This window comes from Silurus aristotelis (assembly GCF_946808225.1).
Source record: "Silurus aristotelis genome assembly, chromosome: 14".
Lineage (NCBI taxonomy): Eukaryota > Metazoa > Chordata > Actinopteri > Siluriformes > Siluridae > Silurus > Silurus aristotelis.
Genome location: NC_139587.1, coordinates 13,455,467 through 13,471,151, shown reverse-complemented (window position 1 = coordinate 13,471,151; position 15,685 = coordinate 13,455,467). Strand labels below are relative to the sequence as shown.

At 39.6% G+C, this 15,685-nt stretch overlaps 1 protein-coding gene across 8 annotated transcripts in view; it reads right to left on the bottom strand.

Moving 5' to 3' along the window:
* bcorl1 (BCL6 corepressor-like 1) overlaps window positions 1-15,685 on the bottom strand; it is a 42,290-nt gene that overhangs the window by 23,721 nt on the left and 2,884 nt on the right. For 4 of the 8 annotated variants that reach the window (XM_083560171.1, XM_083560168.1, XM_083560173.1 and 1 more), the window contains exons 2-5: window positions 10,555-10,636; window positions 7,838-10,456; window positions 6,756-6,999; window positions 879-1,355 (exon numbers count right to left, since the gene is read on the bottom strand). In XM_083560171.1, the coding sequence (XP_083416297.1) occupies window positions 879-1,355; window positions 6,756-6,999; window positions 7,838-10,456; window positions 10,555-10,560 (3,346 nt within the window). In that variant the 5' untranslated portion in view covers window positions 10,561-10,636. Of the gene's footprint in view, window positions 1-878; window positions 1,356-6,755; window positions 7,000-7,837; window positions 10,457-10,554; window positions 10,637-12,849; window positions 13,829-14,516; window positions 14,887-15,685 lie in introns of those variants that run through there. The other 4 variants (XM_083560175.1, XM_083560169.1, XM_083560174.1 and 1 more) reach the window with 4 other exon arrangements.

Below are 15,685 nucleotides of genomic sequence, written 5' to 3'. Positions count from 1 at the left end.
GCAAGGCATGACTCAAAATTGCCACCGAGTCAAAAGAAAAAAATGACAGCAGAACCTTCCTAAGTGCAATTGACATCCAGTCAGACTTCAGGTACACATTCAGGTGTTTCAGAGACCATAACCTGCTGCAAGTTGCCACTTCATACAGGAATATATCCAAAGCATACCATGCATCAGACATAGCATTCATTAATTTACACACATCTGCAGAAAAAGAACCCTAGGATTCCCCGCAATATCTGCTGCCCTAGCAGCCAGTGTTAAGATATCTATAACCTATTGTGCCCCTAAAGGCCTAGCAATTTTCTTGTGGCATAGAACAGTGATTTGCTTAACCAGAGAAATCTAAGGGAGAGATATTGGTACACCTGTGATTGAGCCTTATACTCGTCTTAGGTTTACTGGATGTAAATTTGGATAGTGGCTCTTAAAGGGTAAACTGCACAATAAATAATACAGTGTCGATTCTATAGACAATTACAGCGCAGCTCCTATCCAAAAAGTTTCAAGAATTAAAACTCTTACTGTTAGAAGGGTGGCTAAATATCTTGCACTCAATGCATGAATAAAGTAATGGTTGATTATGCTAAAATATTGATTTTATCATTATTTTATCCAGCAGTTCCTCCTGGAGGATTTAAACAAAATACAAATTAGAGTAAAAGTTTGTCATCATTTGCTGTCTTTAAACAAAGACATTACATTAAGAAATGTAAAAAAATAAAAAATGAAAAATGAAAAGAAATAATAATTGTGTAGCAGCAGATAAAGAACATTCCTAGTGGTAAAACAATAGCAGCAAACTTCTCACAGTAAATTAATTTGAAAAACAGGAAACGAAAGTTATAAAAGTCATAAAAGAACGTTATTGTACTTACCTATTTCTTCATTCTCTCCATCCACCAAACTCGCCTCATTTTCCCTGTTGGCTTCCTTTTCCTTATCTGTAATGTACTCCCCATTCTGGTACTTGCGGTTCCTGCATCGCTTTCTCTTTTTTGCAGAGGCCGGGTCTCTTCCCTCTGCTACCTGAGCAGATCTAATGTTGTCTGTGTCCCCACCTTCAGGCAGAGGATTAAGACGAGGCCTGCCCCGAGGTCGCCTTAGTGGGAAAGCAGGATTCGGCAAAACTGGAGAAGTGGGTGGTTCTGGAGGAGGAGTAGGAGGAGGAGGCGGCGGAGTAGGCGGAGAAGCAAAGCTCCAGTCTCTCAGCAATGCATAGTCGGTGCGCCGGCGCCCTCGTTTTGGCCTTGGAGAGGACACTTGCTGCAAGTTAGTCTCCTTAGTGGGCTGATTAGTCTTGGTGAGGGAAGCAGGGTCCACCCGCAAACTTCTTGCTGAGTGGTTTTCAAAATCTAGAGAAAACAGCAAGGACAGACATTGAATAATGCATCTCCCCCCCCCCAAAAAAAAGAACCACTATTTAATGCATTCATATGTAATATTTGCTTGGTAAACAGTGAAAGGAAATAAGTATTCAGACACTTTTATTTTATTTGGTCTACACGCGCCTGTAAAAAAAAATTGTGATGTATTAAACCAAGGTAAACCATCCACCCTGTGTGAAAACAAATGTTTGTGAAAGAAAAACATTCACAAACATTTTAGGGAAAAATGGAAAGTTAGTGTGAACATCATTTTATAATTGGGGATGTGGCTATGCCTAGAATAGCACAATCACATTCAATCTCGTGTTAAAAAGTAATTATAAAGCGGTCATTGATGGAATTATTCCGATTAATTACAAACAAAGATCAGGATGAAGATTTTCTTTACACCTTCTTGGGTTCATTTAAGTGGTTCACAAAAAAAAGTTTATAAAGCATGCATGGTATCTCACCTGTTGAAATGTATCAATTATGAGTGGGGTATACAATAATTCCCAAAACTATGGGGGTCCAATCTTTTCCACACCAAATTCATCGGTTTAAATCTAATGATTTTCATTTTCAATGACTATCAGGTGTTGCCCTTGATTGGTTGGAATGAAAACCTGCCCCCAAACCGGCCCTTTGTGGAAAAGATTGGACACCCTTGCATATGATGTACCATTGTCAACAAATAGTTAAATTGGACCCCGACAATTGCAAAAAATTCACCAAGAACAGAAAGTCCCTTTAAAAGTTCTGTTAAAAAAAATAAATAAAAAAATAAAAATTAAAAAAAAAAAAAATTTTTTTAAATGACAACTTTGCAGAGAAGTTGCCAAGAGAACTACAGCAACATTAAGGAAACTGTACAGAAATATTTGATGATACTAATAATCTCTGAATGTGATTACAATCTTGACTATTATTCACATAACTGTGGTATAAATCGAGGTGCCTAGACGGAAGCCTCTTCTTACATCTTGGCTTAACTAAATAAGCCCAACCATGTGGCAAAATGTGTTATGGCTCAATGATACTAATTTCAAAAGTTGTGTTAGACTGAAAAAACTAAAAAAAAAAAAAAAAAAAAAAAAACCCCACCAAGCCAACGATGCAGCATGGTGGCGGCAGCTTTATTCTTTACAGATGATAGCCAGAACTGGGGCTTAATCAACGCAGACTAAAATCATGTATAAATACAAATTGACTTTAGTGCAAACCTTCAGGTGTCTCCTGGAAAGCTAAGAAAAACATTGCTATCAACAGGACAATGCACCAAAAAATACATTCAAGTAAAAAAAAAAAATGGATTAAACAAAGATAAAAAAAAAAAGGTCACAGTTGTACGCAGGCGATGCACAAAAAAACTGATCGAGCCAGAATGTTTCAGCAAGAAAGAGCGGTACAGTAATCCCTCGCCACATCGCGGTTCAGCTTTCACAGCCTCACTGTATCGCAGGTTTTTACATGGAACTTATCCAATTTTGTTTTGCGGATTTTACGCTGTATCGCGGTATTTTACGGTATATAGGTAGTATTGTTGAGTTGTTTTTATTATTTTTGCGGTAAAATAAGCATTTTCTAGCCAAAAAAAAAGGCTTTCAGAAAAGCTGTAATGCTCTTCTTGTGTATGCAGTACATACATTTCATCATCATCACCTTTATCATTGTTAGTACTGTACACTTAATTCCTCATCATTTTCATCATTCAAGTTGTATCTTCACTGGTGAGTCCCTATATAGAATTTTTTATCTTAAAATTACGTAGGTTTAAGAATATTGACAGAGTTTATGAGCAGAGGGAAGGTTTATAAGAGTGTCAGGACTGTTTATAAAATCTTAAGATATACAGGTATTCTGTACACTTACTGTATACATATTTGGTTGCCACTTCGCAGATTTTCGCCTATCGTGGGGGGGTCTGGAACGTAACCTATGGGACAGGCGAGGAACTACTGTATTGCCAAGTCTGTATATGCGATCCTGATAGTCTTTAAAAGGAATGAGTGAAATAAACAACAAACTAGTAGTTTAGCATATACACGCTTGTCAAATGTCCTTCTATTCCCTAAAAAGATTTATTTCACTTAATCTGTATGTGTTGTAAGTTTACAATGAGGGTGGAAAAAAGTAATAGGACATGTAAACACACACACACACACACACACACACACACACACACACACACACACACACACACACACACACACATTATCGAGAATGCTATACCGTGCTTTTTCCAATTAATGTTTTTTATTATTTAAATCTTAGGCATGGTTTATTCGTGTTTATTTTTTCTAGTACTTATGAGCAGTGACAACAGGCTAAACACACTTTTCATTAATGAATGCAAGTAACCAAACCTTTTCATTAATACAGTTATATATTCAAGTGATTCCGATGGATGCCATTATGGTTAGTTATTCCAATTTCCTTTATTGGCAGTTCATTACACGATTCCAATCATTTCAGGGAAAAGCTATGTACCATAGCTTAACGTGTGGCAAATTTTAAGAGGTTATTTTCCACACACTCCATTGTGTTTTCAGGTTAGACTCAAAACAATGTGACAAAAGCCTGTTGTCTAATGAACGTTAATCTTTCAGTCTATTAAAACACCATGTACACAAGCATGTAATAAGCACTGAGAGACAGAAAAGATTCACTATGTGACAAGTAGTGCCTGTCAGGGGCTTTAAAAGTAGATTTTTCATGCTGGCTGCACAATCCACTGAGAAAATTTCAATTGGTCGGCTTCAGATTACACAATATGATAAGCTTTTAATCAAGTATTATGCTGTAAAGTTTAAAAAAATGCACTAACATTTAATGAAACAAAATTTAATGACAATTTTCAGAAACCAATAGAGGAGTGTGCAAAATTCTTTTGACACTTCTTATTATACAACTTATTCACCTCCTTTTTTTTTTTTTTTTTTTGGCTGCAGATTTTGGTCTTTTAAGTAATGTTACATTGTTAAATAAAATATATTTTTTTACTGCCATCGAAATTTCTATTGCCGAAATACCCCCCCCGTTTTACTTTCTAATTTTTTTTTTAATTCACGCAAAGATCATCACTATTAAAAAAACTTTCATAAATCCATTGGAAATGCTTCATTTGGTTTTCCTTACCAACAAACAAAAAAAAAAACAATCATAAATGAGGGCAAATTTGATCAAATCTGATTTCAAGTAAGATGATCAATGCCATGAAAAGGAATTAGTTAATTTCACTGTATAACTGGGGTCGCTGCCTGGTTAAAATGTTAATTCAGTTTCTTGGTCCATTCTCCTCTAATAGAGAATAATGTGTAATACCGAAGTACTGAGAACAGCCCCATATATTTTACTTCTGTCCTTTAGACCACAAGATGCAAACCACTCATCAGCAGTAAGAATGAGAATCGTAGATTGGAATTCACAAAGAAAAATAGACCTCTATCAACATGATGGAAAGGGCAAAATGTAGAGAAAGAAAGGATCTGTTCATGATCATAATCACACAAGCTCATTGTGTCAAGCACAGTGCAGGTGTCATGACTTGGGCTTGCATAGCTGCTGTTACTGATGTACCTTTTAATGACATCAGCAGAATTAATAAAGAAAACTACAGAAATAGTATTTTTGCAGTTTGGGGAGAAAAACGTCTAATCTAACTCAGGGGTGTAGACTAGAAAAGTAAATTCCCCAAACATCGCTAGCGCTATGGATTCTTTACGTTCAGCTTTAAGAATTTCTCTTAAAAGGAGAAAATCCTGACAATTCCACATATCGAGGGAGTGAATGAATGAAGGATGGAAGGAATGAAAACATTTGTTAAAGTATGCTGAAATAAGTAGAACAGTTAAGTAGAACATATCTTTAAAAAATTTAATATTAAATGTAAAAAACACACACACACACACACACACACACACACACACACACACACACACACACACACACACACACACACACACACACACATTACCCAAATGGGGTCTAACAAATGAAAACTATTTAGTTACATGTTTCCTTTTATTTAATTTTATTTAAAACAATTTGTACCAATTTAATTGATTACTCAATTTAATTAAAAGTGCATTGCATTGATTTGATTTATTTATTTTTTTTTATAAAATATTATAAAATATTATTTTAATTATTATTTAACCAAGCAGGCATATTTAAAATTGTTTAATAAGGTAATAATTTTGATGTTCACAAAATGTTAAAAACTGCATTAATAAAAAAATTACAAGCAATTTTATCCTGTGCATTTCTTCCCCCGCTGTCTGGCAATCTGATGGACGAGTCTGGGTTTGGTGGCTGCCAGGAGAACGGTACTTGTCTGACTACACTGTGAAAAGTGTAAAGTTTGGTGGAGGCGAGATTTATGATGTGGGGTTGTTTTTCAGGAGTTGGGGTTTGGACCCTTAGTTCCAGTGAAAGGAACTCCTAATGCTTTAGCATACCAAGACATTTTGGACAATTTCATGCTCCCAATTGTGTGGGAACAGTTTGGGGGCGGCCCGTTCCTGTTCCAACATGACTGCGCACCAGTGCAAAAAAAAGCAAGGCCTATAAAGACATGGATGAGCGAGTTTGGTGTGGAAGAACCTGACTGGCCTGCACAAAGTCCTGACCTCAACCCAATAGAACACCTTTGGGATGAATTAGAGCAGAGACTGCGATCCAGGCGTCCAACATTCCCATAAACACACTCCTAAAGCTTGTGGAATGCTCTTCCCAGAAGAGCTTAAGCTGTTCTAGCTGCAAAGTCAAGTCAAGTTTATTTCTATAGCGCTTTTCACAACAGACATTGTCTCAAAGCAGCTTTACAGAAATCAACAGTCAAGGTGAATGGTGTGTATTTATCCCTGATGAGCAAGCCATGGCGACTGTGGCAAGGAAAAACTCCCTTTAGATGTTATGAGGAAGAAACCTTGAGAGGAACCAGACTCAAAAGGGGAACCCATCTTCATTTGGGTGACATCAAAAGTGTGATCATAAATCTTTCAACAATACAGAACGCTGGAGAGAGAGAGAACTAACATAAGTACTGGAATATAAGATTATAAGTAATGTTCTATATGGCAAAGGGTGGACCAACATAATATTAAACCCTATGGATTAAGAATCGGATGTTGCTCAAGTTCATCTGCATGTGAAGACGTGCGTATACTTTTGGCAATATAGGCTGTGTGTGTGTGTGTTTGTATATATAAAAATATAAATGCATGTGTGTGTGAATATGTTTCTCCACGATCTATTTTTTTTTCTTAAACCTATATTTATTTCGACTTTTTTTTTTCCATACATATAAGTGTAAATACGAACATGTTGGATATAAGTCTCTGAACACTTACTTCCCCTCACTGCAACAGAAAATCAATTTGTTACCAGGTTTGCTGCACATAGGTTGCTCCGTTTTAGCAGAAGCACCCTTTCCTTTGTGAATCTTGGCCCCCATCTCAAGGACTGGACATGTGCTCTCCTTCAGTGGACTCTCCTTCAGTGGACTCTCCTTCAGTGGACTCTCCTTCAGTGGACTCTCCTTCAGTGGACTCTCCTTCAGTGGACTCTCCTTCAGTGGACTCTCCTTCAGTGGGTGCTTCTCTGCAGTAAATAAAGTTCCCTTTTTCTGCTGAAAAATAAAAACATATCAAAATGCTACATTCTCCCCCGTCAAACAAGTAGGTTTAAATACAAATGGTGTTAATGATGAAATGTCTCTTATTATTTTGTTAAATATTTCATGATTTTGCAGAATCATTTGATGATTATATTCTAAGCTGACATTTTTGTAATATTTCTTTCAAAACGTTGGTCTATTTTCACTTTGGGTAATGTTTTTTTTTTTTTTTTTTTACATTAACCACAATTCACCTGCCGTTCACCTGCCCTCTGATAATGTTGCCAATGGGATTTAGCCCTTTTTACACCTCTGTCTGAGAAGAGACTGATGGAGGAGTGCTTTAGTCACTTACTTTACAGCTTGCTCAGCTTTTCATATGTACATTCTGCGCAAATAATGTTCCAAAGCCTCGCTTTGGCTTGCTAATAAGTTTATACAACTGTTAGAACCATCAAACTCATCATCTCTTAGAAAGCTTATTAGCCAAACAGAGTCTCTGCATCATATAGCTGCGTTTTATTACAGAACATTGTACTGTATTTAATTAATTAATATGCCATTAAAGTTCCTGCTCTTACTTTCCAGAGATAACAGCAAAATCTGACCAATATTTCTTACGTTTGAGATCCTTTTTTTTTTTTCCTAGTACACACTATTGTTACTGCACAGAAAACAATGGTAATATAAAAACAACAAACTAATTTGCACCAGAATGGCTAAGCACATAGCACATAATTCAATATAAACATGTTAAAAGTGTTTTGCTTCCATTTAAGCAAACAAATGGAATTCAAAAGGTCAACAATACAGGTCAACAATAATTCTAGCTGATATAAAGATATCTTACTTTTTTAGAAGTAGGGGCTTGAACTACTGTGGCAGTTTCCTTCATCCGAGTTTTTTTCTTCTGTGCTGGAGTCTTTTTTAATGTTTCATGAGAGCTCTTTTCCTTCTTCCGTGGTTTCTTCTGTTTGGTGACAGGTACTTCTACTTTGGAAACATCTTTTTTACCACCATTCATTTTTTTCTCTTCTTCTGCCTCCGGGGTAGTCTGCTGCTGAGGGATGGATATACTCTCCAGCTTTGAATTAGGAGCGAGTTCCTTTTGTACTACAGGGTCTTTGCTCGTTTTCTTTTCTGGATCTGTGGCCAGAATGCTTTCCTTCTTGCCTGCTTTAATACTGGATGCACATCTTTTCTTAGGTGTGCTGAGCTCTGACTTTTGGCCTGTGAACGTTTCAAATTGCTTTGCCTGTTTGTCATGGCACTTTTCTTTGGGCACAAAAACAGTTGTGGCCTCCTGCCTACTGTCTGCTATTGCATCTGTAAATGGGGAATTGCTACCGGTCTTAGAGTCTTGAGTCTCTGAGGTTTCACAGGGTACAAAGCCAGTGGCCACACTTTGTTGCACTGGAAGGTTCTGAGACCTGCTGAGCAAGTTGACCACCTCAGCCTTCCTGGATCCCACAGTTGACAGGTTACAGTAGGTTTCACCAGTCAGTGCAGTGGTCTCGAGAGCTTTCTGCTTTACTATTGACTCTAGGTTGGATAGGGGAGAATGGGTTTTCTCCCACTTCTCTTCTTTTACATTAGATGGGCTCTGTTCACATTTTTGAAACAAGGTGCCATCACAACTCGAGTTGCCTTTGACTTTGGATAGGGCTTGGCTCTGTGCTGGTCGCTTCTGCACAGACATCCCCTGAAAAAGTGGTTGATGCCACAGTGGTTTGCCTGGGGTTGTATAAGGAATCCCTGCTTTTCCACCTGAAGTCCTAGCGGATTGTGGGTTTGTTGAAGTAAACAGTGGCTTGGATGAAAGCTCTTGCCGTCCAGGGGAGGTAGTACTAGCAGAGAAACTACCAGCTTGCTTACCACCTTTGTTTGACCGATCACCTTTAACTGCAAAAGATGTCTTTTTCCCTCTGGAAGCCAAATGTTCACCTTGATCAATAATCGAAATGGTTTCTTGCTTAGCAAATATCTGAACATCTTCAACAAATGCAGCACTTTTCCCGTCCTTGCTACGCAAGGTAGAAGCAAGAATAGGGCTTGCTACACCTACATATGTTCCTGGGACATTGTTTATGGAACCTTGAGCTGAGGCTTTGTCCCATGATGCACTTGGTTCCATATTCTGATTGCTGAGTTTTGAGGTGGATCTCTGGGCCGAGCCATTTCGCTGGGTATCTGGTAAAAGAGGATAATTAGAAGCAGAACCAAAAGTGGAAGTCTGAGGCCTTTTGGAGGTGTGGGAATTCTTTTGATGAGACTCAAAAAAGCTTTGATCAGCTGTGGCGGTCAGGCTATTTTGAACATCCTTACTGCTTTTTTGGCGCTTGGATTTTGAAGATAAGTCAAGAGGTACATCTCTGGCTTCTGGAGGACACAGAACATTGTGTTCTTCAGTAGATGTTACAGTCTTCGCCTTCAAATAAGCCACAGAAGTCTTTTCGGTTTCTCTATATGGGGGACATTTCTCGACAAGGCTTAGAAGCCTGCTCTGAGTGGTAATGTTGGCCAGTGCTGAGCTACAGCAGATGGCAGCAGTGGGAGAGATAGTATAATGAGTCAGTGGGGCTGAGACTTGTGTGGCCTGTTGCGCTGGGAGAACAGTAGCTGGGCTAACGGCAGAGGAAATTGTTGATTTGTGCTCTCCTACACCTTTGCAGCTCTTTAAATTAGAAACATGCTCACATCGGCCTTTAGATGCTGATGACAGCGATTTCTTCTCAGCTACACCTCTACCCACAGAAAACTGAAAAGGGTATGTTTTGAGCCTTGGTGTTACACTTGAGCCTGAACACGGCACTGGACAATCCTTTTGAAACTGACTAGCTGTGGCTTCTCTCAGAGCAGCAGTCTGGCCCAATCCTGGAGGCAAGGTGATCTTACAAAGAGAAGAAGAAAAGTTTGCAGATGGAAGGAAAGCAACAGGTTGGCCTGATTTGAAGAGGGTTGAACATTGAAATCCGGGAGAAAGGCTTATAACAGGTTGGGTAGGTCCAGTGTTATGAGGGCCTTTCTTATTTGGGTTCCCACTATTTTGAACCAAGTTCATCAAGTCCTCTGAGCCAACCTTTTTACCACAAGGCCAGTGCTGAGTCGGGCAGACAGCAGCCCCTTCAGCCTGGGCTTTAGTTGCTTCTGCCCTGTCAGGTAATGGCATGCTAAAAGAATCAGTGCTGAACACAGGAGCATTGCTGCGAAGTTGGGAAGATGCGACTTCAGGACAATGGTTTGAATTGCTGGTCTTGCTAGCCTTGCTGGCATCTGAGCAGACACCAGGCATTTTACAGTCTGAAGTGGTCTTTAGCTTGTTCTGCTGACCGTGAGGCACGTCTCCTCTGAGTTCAGGAGGCAGTGTCTGCTGTGGATTTCCCACCATGCTCTCTGACAGCTGTGTAAGGGCACTGCTCTCTTTGCTCACTTTGCCTCCATCCCTTACATTCATTGGTGAGGGATCCACCTGGGCAAATAATGCAAAATATTTGGGAAATTAATGTTCTCTGTATAACTAAAACATTTTTGAAATATGCACTCTTCAAAAATCACGTGATTTATCACCTGCATAGGCGTTTTTGATTTATTTTTTCAACACAGCATTCCTTTGAGTGTGACGACAGATGTACGTTTATAAGGATTTCCTCTATATGTGGCACAAAGATAAAGATGCAGGAAAAACATCAGACAAGGACAAAACCTGCAACCACTTCAGAAAATGAAAATGTTAGTCATTCAAATATTCAGATCAGTCCATGCAGCAATAAAAAAAAGAAGAAAAACATATCCATAAAAGACAATGTGACGCACAGTACCTTGCAAAACTAAAACCTTTCAAATTTACACTGTTTAAAAAGAAATTATCAGTCTGTACTTTAATCTAAACAAGATTTCTGAGAGCACATGTATGAGCTCACTTTAAAAAGATCCTCATTCTGATACTTGGTGATAAATTTTAGTAATGCAAAATAATCTGTACAAACATTAACACTCTAATGACATTACATTACTTAAGTATCTTGTCATTAAGGGCAAAAATATTTTAAATCATACATGCTATAGCTTGTCTCTCAAAAATCTTATAAAAGAAAAATTGAAATCTCTGAAAATGATTGTTTCTTAAAGGCTGTGAATATATAATCTCTTACAGCTACAAACACATTGTCTTCCAGGAGGCCAGCAAAAACTTACGTTTTTTTTTTTTCCATTATAAAGGCTTCATGAAAACCAACAATAAAATTCAAACAAATATTTCCAAATTAAGAATGCAGTGGAATAGATATGTAAAAAATTTGACTTAAATAGGCAAAAGGCTAAAACTGTAATGATTTCAGAGACCAAGGGGCCAAACAGTAGACAAAAAACAGTTCTATCATAAATTAGGAATCAAATGTTTAAATACTTTAGTTAACGAAACACATAAACCTGTCATTATTGCATGTAATATGCATTTAAGAACAATTGGTATTACTTTTTGCAAGTAAAAGAGCTGTAACTTTAAGGCCAGTGGTTGCATAAACCTCAGCTTTTTCTCTACTATGTAATGTTAAGAATCAGGGCCAAAAGGCTAGATGAAGACTTCCTGTAAGAGAGGTTCCTAACAAAAGATGTCACAATTTCCTTTAAACTGAGACTTAAATGAAAATATATTTGCCATAGCTGGTGTCATATAATATAGTTGGAAAAATAAGAACCAAATATTTCTATAATCCAGTCAAAAATATTACTAATGTCTGTTTATTACCTGAAAGCAGGTATTATTTTTTAAGATAGATCATCTGAACTGCAAGCATTATCTTTAACAAAAAATAAAGAAAATAAATCATTAAAAATGAGGTGTATCAGCTTAAGATGTTATTTAGACCCAAAGAGAAGTGAGTGCCTGTGTTCACTGGAACACATTGCTCAGAGAGACAGGGGTGGAAAGGCATCCTAAATCAGTAAACCCATTGTTTTCTCAGTGTTTGTGATGAAGAAAACCTCAGATATGGTAAAATCTACAAACTCAAGGAGTTGGTGTATGATGTTCGAATTAGAATCTGGTAAACTACGCAAAAATAATAATAATCCACAATTGGAAAAAAACTGGTATCAAACCAAATTTCACTTTCTTTTTCCCTGACACCATGATCCTTTTGCTGTATTCTTTCAGAGTGAACATGACCAAAGGTACACAAAACTCCATGCATGACAGTTGGTGGATGAAGGTAGATAAATATCTAAAGGAATTTATGAAAAATTGTACATGACTCATTCGTGCCCAAAATTCAACAAATTTGGTCAATCTTGAAATGTAATCTCCAAAATTCACATTTCTAAATAAAACAACACAATATCCATGGTTCTATAACCACAAAAAAATCTAATCGAGTATAAAAGCTGCAAATTACACTCAAAAACATTATTCTCATTGGTCACAGGTGAAGTCCTGCATTATCACGTGCCATTGAATTCACAGAGGACAATTTTAGCTCGTCTCAATTTTGATAAAGAAAAAGGAATAAATGTGATAGAAATCATATTTGTCTTAAAGCCTCGAACAGCGAGGACAACAATTACCACAACGAACGACTATATGATAAGAGCAAGAGAAAGCCCGGCTGAAACTTGGCTTCATCCAATAAACAATGAAGGAAGACGCTTTTCTAGGAACACACACACACACAAACACACAAACACACACACACACACACACACACACACACACACACACACACACACACTTATAAAAAGACAACCAAATCCGAGTGCTAAATGTAGGTCTTAATAAGTAACTATAGTCCATTTAAGGTGCTGGTTACAGTAATAACAGTGCATAATGTCTTTGACTGGCGCAAAAAAAAAAAAAGATGTGTGCACCTGATGAAAAGGAGAAGCTCGTCCACAAACACGAGTGATAGATATGAACATTTTTTCTTGGGGGGGGACGAGGGTGAAGCCTATCTGTCCCGCATACAGTCTGTCTGTCCGGCTGCACGCGCGCGGTTCTTCTCGGAGGTCAAGTCAGTCTGGCTACCGGACACGAGTGGGGAAGTGTGTGTGTGTGTGTGTGTGTGTGTGTGTGTGTGTGTGTGTGTGTGTTAGTAAAGTTGATCAGCTCGCACGAGTTCTCGTCGTGGCCGGGGTTTGCTGCTCTACTGACCACAGCTCGTAAAAAGAATGCCAAATGAAAGCTGATTAACCGCGTTGGTCAATCAGCCAAGGGCGCAGCGAGAGTCTGGTTCTCGTGTCCCTTTTTGACACGGTCTGTAGCACGGAAACGTAACAAGGCAGGGCAGAGAGAATCCACCCTCGGCTCCTGAGCCCACTCTCTCCCGGTGTGTCGGCAGCGCAGCCCAGATCTCCCTCACACACACACACACACACACACACACACACACACACACACACACACACACACACACAAAGGAGACGCTACAAGGATACAGGATGCGGGATTGCAACCAAGTGTCGTATGAAGAACGCCGATTTTTCTCCCACGGGTTCAAAATGGTCTTTCGCGAGATTAAATGAATAAAGCCTTTTGCTTTAACTCTTAACTACTCGCTCGAACGAGCCTGATGAACAATTAGGCGATCAGATCCCAACAATACAGAAAGACGCCGCCGATTCTCAGGTGGAAATGTTCTGGTTTATTAGATTTCATGTTTATTATTTAAATGAGGCCAATAAATTCAACAAACTCCCCGCGATCCGAAAGGGTGAGGCACCGACACACCGACGTGTAGTTCTTCTGAACGGGATTTTTATCCGAGAAACACTTCGGGCAGAAAACGGAGCAGTGTTGTTGATCTGCACACTCGTGCGGCCACGACGGAGGGAAGAAGAAAAGGGGGAGAGAGAGGAGAGAGAGAGAGAGAGAGAGAGAGAGAGAGAGAGAGAGAGAGAGAGAGAGAGAGAGAGAGAAACTAACCCCACGTCCCTTCCGATGGACAGCAGTCCCGCTGATCAGCAACTAAAAACGCCTGATAATGTCAAAGGCTTAATAAAAAAGACTGATCGCATCTCTGGGTGAACACGGGTGTGTTTCCTCATCGCACTACATACACACCGAGAGAAAAGCAGACAATATTTGTGAGGCTGAAATCACCCACATGAGGAAGACATCGTACTTTGGGCTGAACTCTCCACGTTTCCCCTGCAATGGCTGTTAGCGGGGGGGGGGGGGGGGGGGGGAATGTACAGTGGGTTAGTTAGAGAGAAGTACCGAGTGTAGAGAGACGTCTCTTTACTCAGCAATGTGCTCTACGGTGAAGCTGCAACGTTCAGATCCCTGCGCAGTAAAGTCTCCTCGGAGCAACTATCGATCTCTATTACACTGTTGGCAAATGTTAAGGACGAGCAGTGTGTCATCGCACAAAAATATCTCCGATACGGTATTTCATTCGTCCCATATCGGATCGATCCGGTATCCGCGGTGGGAGACCCTAACGCAGCCCAGACCCGATGTCTCTGTCCACTGAATAATTCTCAAAGGTAATTAGCGAGCAGGATAACGATGTCAAACAGTACAAACAAACACCAACCCGTTGGAGCCACATTAAAGGAGCTATTGGTGCATCGACAGAGGAGGATTTTAATCCCGTTGGTTGCAATTCACTAAGATCGACGATTGTCGGTTCCGAAAGTCCGTGGCGGCGGCGGTGGTGGTGGGAGGGGGTTTCGTCAAGACGAGCCGTGCTGTAGCTCACAGGCTCTGGTCTGGTGGGAAAGAGGGGGAGATGGAAGGATCGCTAGTATGGGAGTTGTAGTACTCGAAACCCCACCCCCTGGCACTGCAGGCTCCGAGAAGGGAGGAGCAGGGACTGCAGGTACCGGCATGCACCGCTCGAGTCCAGCCGCTCAAGGGGAAAGGGGATCGCAACGGTGCGCTAAACTGAAGAGGAGAGAGAGGGAAAAAAATCTTCCCCAAGTAACAAAGTGGAAATATGCCGCCTAATTGCGAATCCACTACGCCGCCGTAAGCGGGCGGGAAAAGAAAGAAAGCAAGAAAGAAAGAAAGAAAAAAAGGAGAGAGGAAAAGAGTTGAAAAGGTGCTGGCTGATTGTGTACCTCTTCACGCGGAGTCGCGAGCTGTGAACTAACACACTCCGGCTCACGGTTCCACCGATCTCCACACACACACACACACACACACACACACACACACACACACACACACACACACACACACACACACACACACACACACACACACACACACACACACACACACACACACACACACACACACGACAAGCCGAGCACGAATATGCGTTCAATAATGTCCTTCATATGGAATATTGTCTACATAGTTTTCGTAGACTTGCGCCCAGAGCCACATTTTTTAGAAAACAACTTTCTCTTTGCGTGTTTCCCCACAAAAAAAAACAAAAACACGAGCAACAACTGCCTTCCGAAAAGTTCATTCAAGCGGTTTGTAACTCAAGTACAGAAATACCCTTCGACATCCTCGTCTACATGCTCAATCCTCAAGTCTTCTCATTCTCCCAACAAAATAAACTTGTGGAAACTGAGAAGATCTGTATGAGATATTGTATAATATAAAAAAAAAATATTTCCATTGCATTTAAACAACGTTAGAACCTCACAGGTGATCTATAATTCTGTATTTCCTTTAGTGATATGGGCATAAATATAAGGCCGTGTAAATATGTTTTATCGACAATACTTCATCCTTTTGTGGTCTATTAAA